At 30.3% G+C, this 15,967-nt stretch overlaps 1 protein-coding gene across 4 annotated transcripts in view; it reads right to left on the bottom strand.

Annotated features, from left to right (window-relative positions):
• The window catches only part of LOC139498613 (extracellular sulfatase Sulf-1-like), a 57,104-nt gene that overhangs the window by 34,156 nt on the left and 6,981 nt on the right, over positions 1-15,967 (bottom strand). For 2 of the 4 annotated variants that reach the window (XM_071287085.1, XM_071287087.1), the window contains exons 2-6: positions 14,914-15,017; positions 5,154-5,283; positions 2,925-3,121; positions 2,115-2,354; positions 1,475-1,700 (exon numbers count right to left, since the gene is read on the bottom strand). In XM_071287085.1, the coding sequence (XP_071143186.1) occupies positions 1,475-1,700; positions 2,115-2,354; positions 2,925-3,105 (647 nt within the window). In that variant the 5' untranslated portion in view covers positions 3,106-3,121; positions 5,154-5,283; positions 14,914-15,017. The remainder of the gene's footprint in view (positions 1-1,474; positions 1,701-2,114; positions 2,355-2,924; positions 3,122-5,153; positions 5,284-14,913; positions 15,018-15,967) is intronic. The other 2 variants (XM_071287084.1, XM_071287086.1) reach the window with 1 other exon arrangement.

The following is a 15,967-nucleotide window of genomic DNA, read 5'->3' as shown; positions in this document are numbered from 1 at the left end:
ATGTGGTTTTCAACACTGCTAAATCATGAGTTTGTTTTGCTTTGGTGTCACGTCTTCTAAGAGAATAAAATTGAGAATGGAAATGGGGAATGTGCCAAAGAAACAACAACCCGACCATAGGGCAGACAACAGCAGAAGGTCACCAACAGGTCTTCAATGCAACGAGAACTCGCACCCGTAGTCGTCCTTCAGCTGGCCCCTAAACAAATATATACTGGTTCAGTGATAATGAACATCATACTAAACTCCAAATTGTACACAAGAAACTAAAAGTTAAAATAATACAAGACTAACTAAAGGTGATCAGAGGCTCCTGACTTGGGACAAGCGCAAAAATGTGGCGGGGTTAAACATGTTAAAATTACTTTGGGTGTAGCTAAACAAAAGAAGTCTGACAAAGAAGCAATGAAAGTTCAAGCAAGAATAAAAGATACGATAGCAAGATACATGAGCAAAAATTCAGGTCTCATTGGCAGAAAGATAACCCTTGGCTTCAATAAACTATTTTCTAATTACAGACTTTTGAATATGGATTATATAATTTTTCAACAATTAGTGTAATCTGTGGTAGGACATCCTAGTACTCTGTTAAGCAAGAGCAACCAAAAGAAGCAATATCAAGCACATAACTGGTGCAATATTGGTTGAACGTTTACTGTTTTCCAATGTTTTTGTTATGTTCATGAATCCTAGATTTTGATTGGTGCCCTGTAGAAAAGGTGACCAATCAGCAGTCAGTTCTGCTTTATCGAGATAACCCAGAGCTAATTCTGAAAGATTGATCAACGTTTTTTTCTTTGTCAATGCATTTAGGAATTAATTTAGCCACAGTTACAGGTAGTAACAGGAAACTAACAAGCAGAGTTTCGTCATATGGCCCGGCCCCCCCTTTTGCAGGTAAAATTTGGTTGATTATATAGGAAATCACTAAAGCAGGCTTAAAGTGAACCCCTCTTTATTTTCTCAGAAAACATAGAAATAACACTAAGTTTTGCTGCATTATCTGATGAAGCTCCAATATTTTGAAAAGAGAATCATCATCATTCTCAATAATTGTTTGGTTTCAAAGATATGACATTCTTCTGCATGAATCATTTCTATTGTAAATATCTAGGACATCGTCATGTAAAAACATGTGCACTCCCTATTGCCTACACCGATAACAAAGAATATATCTTTTCTATGGTTTATCATACTGTATTTTCAAGATATCTAGTGCCTAAAATCACACATATCCCAATTTAAATTCAATATCAGGAAAATTTAAAGGATAAAAAAATAATTTGAATAAATTTTCCCACAAACCAAAAATCTTATTTTCTGATGGAAGGATCAACCTTGCTCTGATTTGTGTCATGTGATCAATTGTTCACTTATGTGATTCTGGATAGATTGGACACATCAGATGATAACTAGTTTTTGTGACAAAGCATTATCTTTTCTGTGTTGAAGTAAGAGAAGGATAATGAAATACCTTTTAGGAAAATACTGTTTGCTTCTTTTGAGGAATGTCACACTATCATTAGCAATCAAATCAGTAAAGTAATCCTGATAATAATTATCGTCATGTTTCATCTTCTGTCCATTAAAATTAACTGTATAATTATAAAAGCGAGAATTTTTGACAAGTCCTAACCATTCTCTCCAGCCAGCTGGTATGTATGTGCCATTATATTCATTTAAATATTTACCAAAGTAACCTACAAAATAAAAAAAGTTTGATATAATAAATGAATGATTCCAATGGGACAACTTTTCTTCAATTTACAAGAGGATACATTTTTCATCTTGTTTACAAATTCAGTTTTTGATATTTCTTTTTACTTATATAACAAAATCTAATTTAAACATTGACATTTCAGGGGCAATAACTCAAAATAGGGTTTTTTAATTCTATGAAGTTTGGCCTGCTGATTATTTTACCTTTGTCAGTTTTACTCTTACTGTTTACATGAAATCACTTATTGTATGGTTCAGCCAAACTTAAATGTGTTGTATTTTAGTATGGACAATGTAAAATGTAGTGGTACTGTTGCAAATTGAGTTAACATAATGACATCTACACAATGCAGTTCATGTAATCTCAAAAAACGATACAAATAGACAACACTTACCTGTACGATAACCTGCATTGCTTAAATATGTAGCAAAACTCCTCGACTCATGGTTGGCCTGCCAATATGGCGAAGAGCAATTGTCATTGTTTGTATATACATGATGATTATGTGTGTACATCCCAGTTAAAAAAGAACTACGAGAAGGACAACACATTGGTGTGCTGACAAATGAATTGTTGAAATGAACTCCCTGATCTCTCATCCATTTTAATGTCTTTGGCATTACATGCATAGAACCTAAAAAGAAATTATCAACATTATGGTATAACTCTACATACTGAGAACCTATAAAGAAAATAACACCATTCAGAATCATCCATAGAGCAAGAGGTTTTGAAAAAATATTGAATGTAAAGCTGTTTTCAAGATAATACTTCTATAATCTATCTATAATTAATGGTTAATGAGATAAAGGTAAAACCTATTTGCTTTTAATTTTTAGTCTTTGAGACCATTTTTCAGTCTGACATGTTTGTGATTGCTTATAACAAGGATCAATCAAATGTGACTAAAGCTTTGAAAAAAATAAATAACTGACATCGGCAATCCATATTGACAACAATTTTGATATTTACTTCAGCAATCTCCTTTACATGAAATATTTATTCCTGATTTGGAAAAAAATAATAAATTAAAGAGTTAACCATCAGACTGCAACTAAAAAATAAGTAGAAACTAAACATATCTTGCACTTGCTACTGTTTCTTTGCCATTCCTTTAAGTTCTAGTTTATGTTGTGTGGTAGCTAGTATCTACCTTAAATTCCATACTTTTTTCATTTAAATATAAAGAAAATAAAATACATACCTAAAAGTTCATCCTGATCATCAGTAATAATGACAATAATGTTTGGTTTATCATTTTTCTTCTTCTTGTTTGAACGTCTGTTATAGATATCCTCCTTGTATTGAGAACGCTGGGCAATGCATGAACATATCAGTGTCAATACGCACATTTCATATATTAGAAAGCACTTAAATCCTTTCATCTTCCCTATCTTATACCTCAAATAGACAAATTAATTACTTGGTCAGGTATTTCTCACAATGTAATTCTACTGTTCATAACTCTTCATTGATTTTTTAAAATAACATGAACGTTTCTGCTTTGGTGTTATACATGTGTCTGTTTTACACATTTATACATGTGTCTGTTTTACACATTTATAAAAAATGAAGTTACAGTAATACATGTATCTTTAAGAGCATATCTCTTTAATTACATATGTTGGTGCTGATATGATTGCTGTTGTTAAGTTGCTCGTGTTGAGATTCTGTTTTTGTGTGCTTTGTGGTTCATATCATAATGTCCTCTTTATTGGAGTCATTGTGATGTATCAATAGTTTTTATAAAATAATAACAAGAGTACACACAGTGAAATGTCTCACCTTCTTTGCCCACAATTGATTTTATGTTGAGAGCTTTACTACAAGTATCACATAAACATTACATGATCCAAGAAAATGAGGTAAAGGTCAGATAAACCAAAACGAAAAATACATGTACACCTTAAAATCTTTTAAAACATCAAATACAGTTGACCTATTGTTTATAGTTTCTATGAAACTGACTTAACCAAGAACTTAATATTGACCAATGAACCATGAAAATGAGGTAAAGGTCATATGAACCATGCCAGACATACATGCATGTTCGCCTTACAATCAATATATGCATAAAATATAGTTGACTTATTGCTTATAGTATCAAAGAAACACACTTGACCATGAAAACTTAACATTTACCATTTCACTAATGAAAATGAGGTCAATGTCAGATGATACTTGCCAGACTTTACAATCCTTGGATACAACAAATATAGTTGTCCTATTGCTTACAGTTTTAGAAAAACACACCAAAACACCAAAACATACCACTAAGCAATGAATTGTGAAATATATTCTTCAATATCATATTTTTATATAGATAGTACTGTAAAATTGAGGATAAGTGAAAGGAACTTGGGATAATTATCACAAGGTTTCTTGGTTTTCAGTAGGAATGAAACTAGCTAATATTTGAAAACAGCTTAATCTGATTAAGGATAACTGATTAGCAATTTGTTGACAGTCATCTCTCACTGATTGTAAAGTACCTGGTGAGTAGTCAGTGCTACAAAGGTGAATACACTTTCTACTTTAATATATCAGTACACATATCTGTTAAATTACTTAATAATAAAACTTGCAATACATCTGATAAGCTGTCAAAATATTGACACTTACTGTCAAAATAATGTATCAATTATAATTATACAATCAGTCAAAACATGGATGTATGTAACTTATATTGTCAGTCCTTTTTAACTACCAAAAAAAATACAGAACTAGAATTATTACTGTTAAAAATAACATAATTAAACACATACCTTTACATAATTAGAGTTTAGAAAGAGCAATTTTGTATTTATATATAGCTTACCCAAATTACATTTTTTCCTGAAATGTTTTGTCTTTTTGTTTATATTTAACCCTCTTGCTGCCGGAGGGACACATATGTCCAAACCGGCAGTGCCGGAGGGAAACATATGTCCATGGATAAATTTATGCAAGCTTCTCATCAATGCTGTATCTCTTTCAATTAAAATACCAAAGATAAAACAGAGTTATGTTTTCTCCAGTGGGTCCCAAATGTATTGGTCATTATGTCGTGGCGTCATATATCGAATGACGTCGTTGTTTGGCATGTTACGTCACAGACGTTGTTCTGTCGTATTTTCCGGCATATGAAATGCAACCTTGAAAAACGGTCGGCAGCAAGAGGGTTAAGAAACAGAATAAAGTGTGCTTCATGTGTATGGGTGTTGGGTGAACAATTTGATTAAGGAGTTAGAGCAAATATTGTAGTTAGAATAATGGCTACTGGTTAGATGGCTTTTTTTCAGGCTGTAAAACCTTTTTGACAAGATTGTTAAAAGTCCTGCTCAGTATGATGGTCTAGTACATATCAATATTAAATGAACAAGGTTTCCATCCATCCTTAGCAAAAAGCTATCAAAGCAATAATTCACAAAAATCGATGACAAAAACTACTTACCCAAGTTTTTTATGCAAGACCAGTTCTAGCTGTACTAAGAGGTTAAATATATTACATCATATTGTATCCATTTACAAATTTTAAATGTTTAAGAAGGTCAATTCTCTACTTCAAAATGCTAGTCCTATAGCTACAAAAGAGGAGACAATAATATTATGTTCTAAACTGTTCTAAACTTCATATAGAATATTCATCTCACTTTGGGCATAAATATAAACTGACAAGCTGCTTCATTATAACTACATTATAATCATTTATAATTCCTTGATGTAATATCACACAAACAAAATAGCAGTATTCATTCAAACAGTAAGAAATAGCAGTAATATATATATGCTGCTATCAACATTTGTATTTAGGAGTAAATAATGCTACATATATTTGCTTGCTATTTACATTTTTTTGTTCTGAAAATACAAGGTTTTTGAAAAAATTAACTAATCTCCATTAGGTTATGGTGAGTACAAATTTTGCTTGGCCTGTTAATGATTCATATTATCTCATGGTTGTGTTATCATCGTCTATGCAATTGCATTTATAAATCACACATCAAAAGAAATTCCATTTAAAGTTAAATGATCTTTAGATTTGTTCAGCAGCTTTGTCTGGGTGCTTTGATACAGTCCTGAAATTCAATGACATTATTTACAGGCTGTTTAAAAATGAATACATTATTTGCAAAACATTTGTTCCATCCTATTCAGAGCATCTAATGTTTTATTTTTGTGTCCTGTTTTATGAACTTTATCATTCTTCTATTGTCTACTGTAAAAGTGCGCCACCCAAATTCAAACTTGATCTGTGTTTTGTGTTTTGCCTATAAGATTCAGAATGTTTTGGTGAGGCAAACATAATTTAATGAACAGAAATCTATTTCAGGACTTACAGACCTTCAGAAGTGTGGATGTATTCAGTATGGACAGAAAGACAGACAGACAGACAAGTGAAAAACTTAATAAAATAGTTAAAATGTACCAAGAAGTTGTACTAGCAAGATTACTACAGAATAACCAAGTTCCTAGTGCTATACTGGAACTTTTCTAACCTTACATTTCTAAGTGGAAAATTATCATAAAAGTCATAGATAGACACAGATTTTTAAGCTCATTTAAGATATTGTTATAATATATTTGGTGAACTTTTTACACAAATTTCACAACCTCCAATAATCATGAATTAAGAAATAAATGTGCGATTGCACAGACAATATTGACTTTCAAAGGCATTACTCCCACAAAAAATATTTGATCTGCACCCATTGGAGATATTAGTGATATAAACCTTCAATATCTGCAATGAGGAAAGTATATGTGAGTGCACAAACCAATATGGGTTTTCCATATTATTTTCATTTCTAAGCCATAACTACCACAGAAATTATCTATCAGCACAGATTATGAAATCATATGAGAATTTGCTGATGTAATTGTAGATAAAAATTTCATTAAATAGTATTTACATTTCATAACATAAAAAAGCTTTTGATATCAGTAATGACTTACAAAACATCATAAAAGATATTGCGGTTGTTAACCTTTGAAATATTTATCATCATTAAGGGAATACGATACAGAAACTAGTATTTTTTTTCAAAAAACCTTTGACATAAAGTCAATTGCTGATATGCACTATTGAAATATTCAATGAAAAGTTACCTTCATGAATGACATATTTTGAGATAATTTATTTTTTTTAGTTTTAATATTACTTAATTGTTTACTCAACTTTCAAACAGAAAAAAATAGTTTCACAGATTTTTTTTCCTTGCAATTCCTATAAAACATTCTGGATATTCCGGATCTTAAGTACATAGTCAATTGCAATAGAAAACTATACAAACAAACATGGTGGACATACATACACTTCATTTGAACATATGTGGCTAGTTTTCTCATTGGTAATCATACCACATCTCCTTATTTCTTGTTAAGCTTACTGATTTTCTGGTGGATTTTGGATGTTTATCCTGAGTAATGTTGTAAAAACAAAACACATTTAATTATTTTCTACCCTTATATATGTATGATATAAACCTAAACACTGGTAAGAAATGAACCACTAAGAATGTTGATTTTCTTAGTTGTTTACATTATCTAAACAAAGAGTAAAAAATGTTCAAGGGGTATCAATTGTCATAATTTTGACACCAGGAAATAATTCAGGATATGTTTATGTAAATATCAAATTTCGTTAAAATCCTAGCACTATTTTTTTTAAATTTATTTTGGAAGCCATTCCAACAATATTGGCCAACAGACAAGAATTGACATCGGGAATAAATTTGAAATAGCAATGATCTATGTATCAACTTTCATCAAAATCTTAGCACAAAACAAAACACATCAAAAAAAAGAAAAGTAATCTTAAAATCTATGTTATACAAAGAATGTTCATGTTTACATGAACCAGCTGATTTTGTCACTATCTCTGCTTGGTTTTTTTAATCATTCCCAAGTAACACAAAGACTGATGTTAAAAGTAAAAACTTGTTTTTGTAATGGTAATGAAGTGAAAATATACAATTATATTTGGCCTGTCTGGGAATTTTATCTAAATATAATAAATGACAAGATATACAGATTGCAGTTGATGCACAGTTGTCAAATGTATGATTTGTGATGTGAATGGTATGACATCTGTGTGGTCTCAACTCAACTTATAACCCTCATTGTAACCTATATGTACTATAAACCCAACTTTTAAAATACTTCTTCAGTACATTTATAGGTAAACATTATCATGATTATGTAGACAGTGAATAGTTTTAAACAAAGTGGAGTTCATTCATTCCCAAAATTGTAGTAACATTGTACCTTAACTTATTATGTGTTTCTTAGATAGAAATTATGATATTCTATACACATTTGCTATTATAAAGTGTAAGATATTTTGATTATTGTTGATTAAATACCTGCATATTCTTTTGAAGTGGTTTTAATTTACATAGGGGTAAAATGACCTTAATAATTTCTGTATCACTTTTAATGGAGCAATTGTGAAAAACAAAAAGTCATGGCAATTATCATTTTCAGCATCTCAAAAATGTTATACCCTGTGAATACAAAATGGTATTTCCAAGTGCTACAAGGAGGTTCCCATAAAGATGATCAATGTTATCTCCATTTTACACCTCATTTGACCTTATCAAATTTTACATCTGAAATTAGTAATAAGTAATAAATATATTCACAAATTTAAACACAGATTTATAATAGGACATATATATATATCTCAAATAATCTAGTTAAAACACATAGATAATGCTTTGTAAATTTAAATAATTAAATTCCTTTTCTAAAAGTATTTAAATATTTTATTTAGTCAAATTCCACGTAAAATATACTGGAGAATTGTTCACCTCTTGTAGTGTAAATAACAATTAAGCACTGTGAGTGTCAATTATAATACTTTTGACAATAGTTTTTTGAAAAAAGGATGATAAATGTGTAAAAACTATATTTTGGGAACATATAAAAAAATTCTAGAAGAATGCTCTAGCTGCTGATCTAAATGATCTTGCCCTTTCTGCAATACTATCAAGTTTGGTAAAATTATATAATGAAATACTGACAGGGTGTGCCAAGTGATTATTTGAGTTGCTATGTTTCTGACAATGAAAAATCTAATTTATTTACCTTACATCTCCACTCCAGCGAACTTTGAGGAATAACGCCAGGATGTCCTCATTATGTAAACTCCCTTAAGTTACGTCAGATACTTCTATATATATTCCTCTTACTTACAACTTAATCTAATTAATTCAGAGCTACTTTATAATATTCTTTTGAACTGATATTTTTGTTTCACTCCAAAGAAAAAAGAAACTATTTAGTCTAGTTAAAGCAGGAACATTATAAAATATACTGTTCCCAGGTTAAAGACATTCAAAATTTATTTGTGTTATTTTCATTTCTGGGGGCTGAAATTAATATTTATTTCGCTTTGAATCAAATATTTTAAGGTTATCATTGTAAAAAAAGATAATTTCAACTTGTATCTATAAATATAAAACATCTTTCAATCTAATACCTGAATCAATATCAAAAGAAGCTGAACTTATTTATGAAAAAACTTTAACTAGTAAACCCCTAACGGGAAGGATTGTGCCTGATGTTCATATGATGAAATCATAATCTTTCAGTCAGTTGAAGTCTGGAGCTGGCATGTCAGTTAACTGCTAGTAGTCTGTTGTTATTTATGTATTATTGTCATTTTGTTTATTTTCTTTGGTTACATCTTCTGACATCAGACTCGGACTTCTCTTGTACTGAATTTTAATGTGCGTATTGTTACGTTTACTTTTCTACATTGGTTAGAGGTATAGGGGGAGGGTTGAGATCTCACAAACATGTTTAACCCCGTCGCATTTTTGCGCCTGTCCCAAGTCAGGAGCCTCTGGCCTTTGTTAGTCTTGTATTATTTTAATTTTAGTTTCTTGTGTACAATTTGGAAATTAGTATGGCGTTCATTATCACTGGACTAGTATATATTTGTTTAGGGGCCAGCTGAAGGACGCCTCTGGGTGTGGGAATTTCTCGCTACATTGAAGACCTGTTGGTGACCCTCTGCTGTTGTTTTTTAGTTGGTCGGGTTGTTGTCTCTTTGACACATTCCCCATTTCCATTCTCAATTTTATTATGGACCAAAAGTGGATTATTTAGCTATATACAAATTGGTTAAAGATTTAACTTGGAAATCATGGCTGTTGCTGTAGAAAACTATTACAAACTGGAAAGCACATCCTAATTTTTACAGGGATGTTGTTCACAAAGCTGATAAATATAGACACGATTTATGAAAACTATTGATCCCTTATATAAACTTTTTCATAAAGGTTACCAGTTCAATATTTTTATCTTTGATTATTGTTTTTATTGATATAAATATTTGATTTTGCTATCAATAAATTAAAACCAAATTAAATATAATAGCTTTGCATATATGTACATCCAGATCATACAAACTGTTGATACATGTACATTTTTTTGTACATATATTTTGATATTGCACAAGTTTATATTTTTCATTGATTGTTAATAATGTCTTTACACTAAATCCATTAGAAGTTCTATGAGCACTGATTGATATTTAAGTCTTAGATAAGTGATTTTCATATTAGTTGCTTTGTATTTATCTTTTCAACTGATTTTTTATAGTTTTTTTCAAATCTTGTGATGTAACTCAACTGTCCCAGAAAAAGGAGGAAAGTTGGCATTCCCACAAATATGTTAAACCCTGGCTTTTTGTATGTGCCTGTCCCTAGTAAGGAGCCTGAAATTCAGTGGTTGTCATTTGTTGATGCATATCATATTAGTTTTTGTTTATTGTTTTGTACCTAAATCAGACTGTTTTCTCAATTGATTTTTTTTTTAATTGTCCTTTAGGGGGCCTTCCATAGCTTGCTATGCTGAATGGGTTTTGCTCATTGTTGAAGTGGATACAGTGAACTTTAGTTGTTTAACTTCTACTTCATTAGGTGGAGGCTGTCTCAATTGAAATACTACCACATCTTCTCATTTTCATAGAAAAAAACAAAAAAGGAAAACACTTATCATTTCTTTCATAATTTAATGAGACATTTAAAACTTCTTGTCCATTTTTTATAAGCAGTAAATCTATATGTAAGATAATCCGATTTCTTCATGTCACCATTATAACAAATTATACATCAAATGAACAAGGAAACTGACATCTAAAAAATCAACAAATAACAGGCTATTATTTGAACTTAGAATTATTTTTAATTATGGAATTTGCCTAATTTCTTGTGTTTAAAATTTTTAATGAATTCCATGTTTAATCTGTATTATAATGTGCTGCGCACAACACTTTCTATTACAAAGAAGATGTCACATTTTCAATAGAATGTACTGTGCCGCGCACAACACTATCTATACAAAATACACTGTCTAGAAAGTGTTATGCAACGCTTAAATGTACATTCTAAGAACCAGCAAAGGGATAAACAACATCTAAGGATAAACATAAATAGGCAAATAACTAAAATAATATGTTTTGTTCCATCGACTAGGGATAATGAAAACACAAAAGTACACCACGAACATCTTCCATCCTTTATGAATCATTATTGAATTTCATGCTGAATGAATAAAAGTTTTTATACAACTTCTCTTGTATATTTAAAGACCTGCACATTGAATGAGACATGCAATCCGAGTTGTACTATTGATAAAATGAATATCTTTTCTTCTATAACTCTGTTATCAAGAAAAGTAAATCAATGTAAACAGATCAAATATATACTTTGTTTCCTATTATAACTCTTAGACAAAGAAGACAATTTATAAGTAGAACAGGCTGTAGGTATTGACACTGCACTTCAAATTTCAAAAACTATCATATCCAACAAAATACACCAAGCACATGTCATTTGCTTCCTATAGTCAGGCACAACAGTTTTCCTAAATGAGAATTATTTCCCTTTGCTAATATTTTTAAAATTCAATAAAAATGGTAATTTGAAAAAGGACCATTTTTGACATAGAAGCTATTAATCTTTGTATTGGCCCCTCATAAAATTATACCAAACAGAAACAAACTAGACATAAATTAGGCCGTTAGTTTTCGCGTTTGAATTGTTTTACATTGTAATTTCAGGGCCTTTTACAGCTGATAATGCGGTATGGGCTTCGCTCATTGTTGAAGGCCGTACGGTGACCTATAGTTGTTAATTTCTGTGTTATTTTAGTCTCTTGTGGAGAGTTGTCTCATTAGCAATCACACAACATCTTTTTTTTTGTGTATAAATACACTTTCATGCTTTCTCTCTATTTTGTACAGGAAAACTCTCTCTCATTTAATCTTTTAATTTGTTTAATTTAAATGACAACTCTTGTGATTTAGCTAATTAATGATGAAATGTCTATATAAAATGAGATGTGGTATGATTGCCAATGAGACAACTATCCACCAGGGACCATAGTACAGAGATGTAAACAACTATAGGTTAGTGTTCTGTAATTTAAAAGTCCTAGTTTTCTCTGTAAAATTTAATTTGATACTTGTCAAAATCAAACTTGACTTCCACTTTGTCATTTAGAAACAACATAAGAAATTTCAAAATGATTGATTTAATTGTTCTCAAGATTTTTAATGGAAAATACAAAAACATGATTTTCCATTCCATCGAGTACCACAACTTCATAACAGCAAAAGTTAAAAACTGTTGAAACATAGATATGTTTCTCCTTAGTGTAATTCTGATTGAAATTAAAATGAAAATACTCTGGCATGTAAACTAAGCAGAACATTCAAAGTCAATAAAGCATGACTGAAGTTGCAGGGCTAAACAACCTCTATTGAAATAAGAAATGCCAATGCTAATACAACAGCTTACAAAATATCATTCACTTAGCTTTTTTGGTTCAACTAAAACTGACATAATCACAAATTTGTAAACTATGCAAAATTTTCACAGTCAATTGACCATTACTGAGAGGGAAGAGCCAAATAATTTTCAGGAAAATAAAATCTGCCAATGCTAATACAACAAATACAAAATACCAACTACAAATGTATCATTAATCTACCTCAAGTGGTTTCCAAAAAATGATGTAAATCACAAAGTAAATCATAGTTGATCAAGACAATTTTTGGAGTGATACTTGTAATCGTTAAGCATTTATCATATATGGAGAGGGGTTGGCTTAGTGAACTTGCAATGTACTACACAAACTAATTAGATTTTTTAATTTGGACAAACCCTGTTAAGGAGGCTGGTGGATATAAAAATTTCAGTGAAAAATCAAACATTTGTTTTTTCATTTCAAATTTTATTTATTACACTATTAGTTATCATGTCATTACTTTATGATATGGTACAAAAATCAACCAAAAAAATCGATTTATTTTGGCCCCATATGACTTTTAAAATGTTTATATCATTGAAAAAGCCTCAAATTATCTCCCTTTGGTGCAAAAATGCCATTTTTTGGCAATAAAATTGAAATATATTTTTTAAACTCATCTGTGACCTATATTTTTATTATTGTTTTCAAATAAGCTGTACATTAACTAAATAATTGTAAAATTTAAGCGATTTCTGTAATTTTGTTCTTTTATTTTCGATATTACCTCAATTTCTCCTATTAGTTCAACAGAAAAAAAAGGACATTAACAAAAATGTATGCTTCTTTGAGAGGCAGATTGTAAGCTTAAATGAAGGGTGACCCCATTTTTTTATTTCATTTTTCTATTAAGTATATAATAAAGTTAATTTATAAAAAAACTAGATGTGTCAAAGTGACACGAATGTCCCCGTCTGCAAAAATTGAAAAATCTGCAATTTCAATAACTCATGTGGACACAAACATGATGGTAGTCTGACATATAAAAAAATCAGCTCAAAATCTGGATGCATATAGAAAAATGTCCGTATTATTAAACTGTCATTTTCAACAATTTTCAAAGTTGTAAACCCTTAATGTTGGCAAAAATTAGCGGAGCAGAACGAAACTTAAACTAGATCTGTAACCCATCACGGTTAGCTCACATAACAAAAATCAGCCCAATATCTGAAAGCATTTAGAAAAAAAGCTCTGTATAACTGTGATTTTCAACAATTTATCAAAGTCCAAAGCCCTTAATTTTGGCAAAAATTAGAGGAGAGGAATGAAACTTAAACTTCATCTATAACTCATCATGGAGACTTACATTCCATAGATCAGCCCAATATCTGAAGCAGTTTTGAAAAAAAAACTCTGTATAATGGTTTGTTGCGGAATGACGGAATGACAGAATTTCGGAATGAAGGACAAGGGTAAAACCGACCACTTAGTGGTGGGGCCATAAAAATAGCGAAATCCTATATTAGAAAAAAAATTGGATTTATACCCGCCAGCCCCCTCAATGATCATAACTAAAAAACAGTGTTAATTCTTTTCTTTCTGACCAATTCACAAAATTCCAAAATAAAATGAAATTACCTGTGCAAATATCAATTCAGATTCAACATTCCAAAATTAGAGTACAATTTTGTGATAATTTATGTCAGCCAAACGAACAAAGAAGTGAATGGCACCGTTCAACACCAACATATTACAATTACTAACAAGTCAAGATGAGTACTGTATTGGCCTTTATAGTAGAGGGTAAATACTTATTACATTTTAATATATCAAGTGTTGACAGTACTAAGTGTATGTCTTTTATACATACATGTACCTGATACAAATGAAGGCCTTGTGTCAATATAGTTTGCTTAATCAGTTTTGAATATGGGTCTGTTTATGTTGAAATTTATCTTTACAAAAAAATCATTTTATGCTATATAAATATGTAAAAGTTCAAACTAAATACTAAATATTATGTTTTGTAACTAAAAGTGCATAGTAGCAGACTATAATCATCATCAGCTGATTATTGGTTTTTGTTTATTTAGATAAAAAGTTCAGTTTTCTTAACATGCTTAAGTTACATCCATATTTTCTCCACAAAAATACACAACAATAAGAAAATGTACAAAATGCAAACTTTAAACTGGCAAAAATGAAATGATTTCACTCATAAAAATGTTCAAATCATGTCTGGTTATAATAAGCTATGAAACTAACAAAGCTTATAACATTCTTACATTATCTAAAAAATATGTTAATATTCCAGTTCTTCAAGAGAAAAAGGAAATAAAAAATAAGAAATACACAAATTTCTTTTCTTTACACTCCTGATAATTTAAATATTTGTTGTATAGTTAAATGTAGAATAAATATACAATATATTGACGTAATCTAAAACAACTTACCCCACAGGGTAAACTATCCTGTTCTTCAGACAGTAAACAATTTAGATTGGATCATTGTACACTCCTGATTAAATTCTTTATTCAGCCACTGTGACTCTTTTCTTCTGAAACAAAATAACATCATCTTTTTACCACCAAGTGAACTCTTGTGATAGGCCGAGGGTATTGACTTGTGTGTTTATAGATACAAAGGATTGTGTAAACGTCTTTATGTCTGGTATGTAGACTAATGTTTGGAAGAGGTCAAGTTAAATTGTATGGTCTAATAAACTTTAACCTAAATAGTACAACAAATTGTTTCCTCATTTTGATTAAATGAATGCAGCCTATTTCGTTTTACAGTGTTGTATAGATGTTCAATGGAAAAGAGGGGGATATAAAATACATGTGAAATTTGCAATGCATCATGAAAGTATCATATAAAATATCAATTCTAATGACTGAAAATGTTCAATGAATGAAATAATAACACTATATCTGTAACTGTATGTATATCTACCAAATAACTTCTACAAGTAAAATTATACATAAACAGTTTTTAAATACCATTATATATATATAAGACATTTACATCATTGTAAGCCAAGAAAACTTTAACAATTTTCCATGTGCAATGAGTGTCATAAAATTTCAAACTGCAAACAGGAAGTGGCTGCACAAGTACAACAGATGTAAAAATTGCCTACAAATGATATTATCAAGTTGCGTACCAAATATAAAATCCTTTACTTTCATATGTATATATATATATATATATAGAAAAAAAAGTAAAATTTGATGAAAAATTTCACTGTACAGTTAGTATATAATGTCAAATTTCAAACATGATGCGGCTGCATGGCAGATGGGTTAGCTACAACTCAGCATTATCAAGCTGTGAACAAACTCCTACATTGGAACAAGAAAATATATACAACAAGTGTTCCAAAAAGAAGGCTAAAGACACAAAGTACCAAATAAGAAGTACTCACAGTACTAAAATCTAGCTCAAAACCATTTACAACTAATAAATAAATCATCTTTCCTAACTAAAACATCAATCAGTACACATCCA

The sequence above is a fragment of the Mytilus edulis genome, chromosome 12, assembly GCF_963676685.1.
Source record: "Mytilus edulis chromosome 12, xbMytEdul2.2, whole genome shotgun sequence".
NCBI lineage: Eukaryota > Metazoa > Mollusca > Bivalvia > Mytilida > Mytilidae > Mytilus > Mytilus edulis.
Note: the sequence above shows the minus strand (reverse complement) of the source record. Positions and strands in the feature narration are given on the sequence as shown.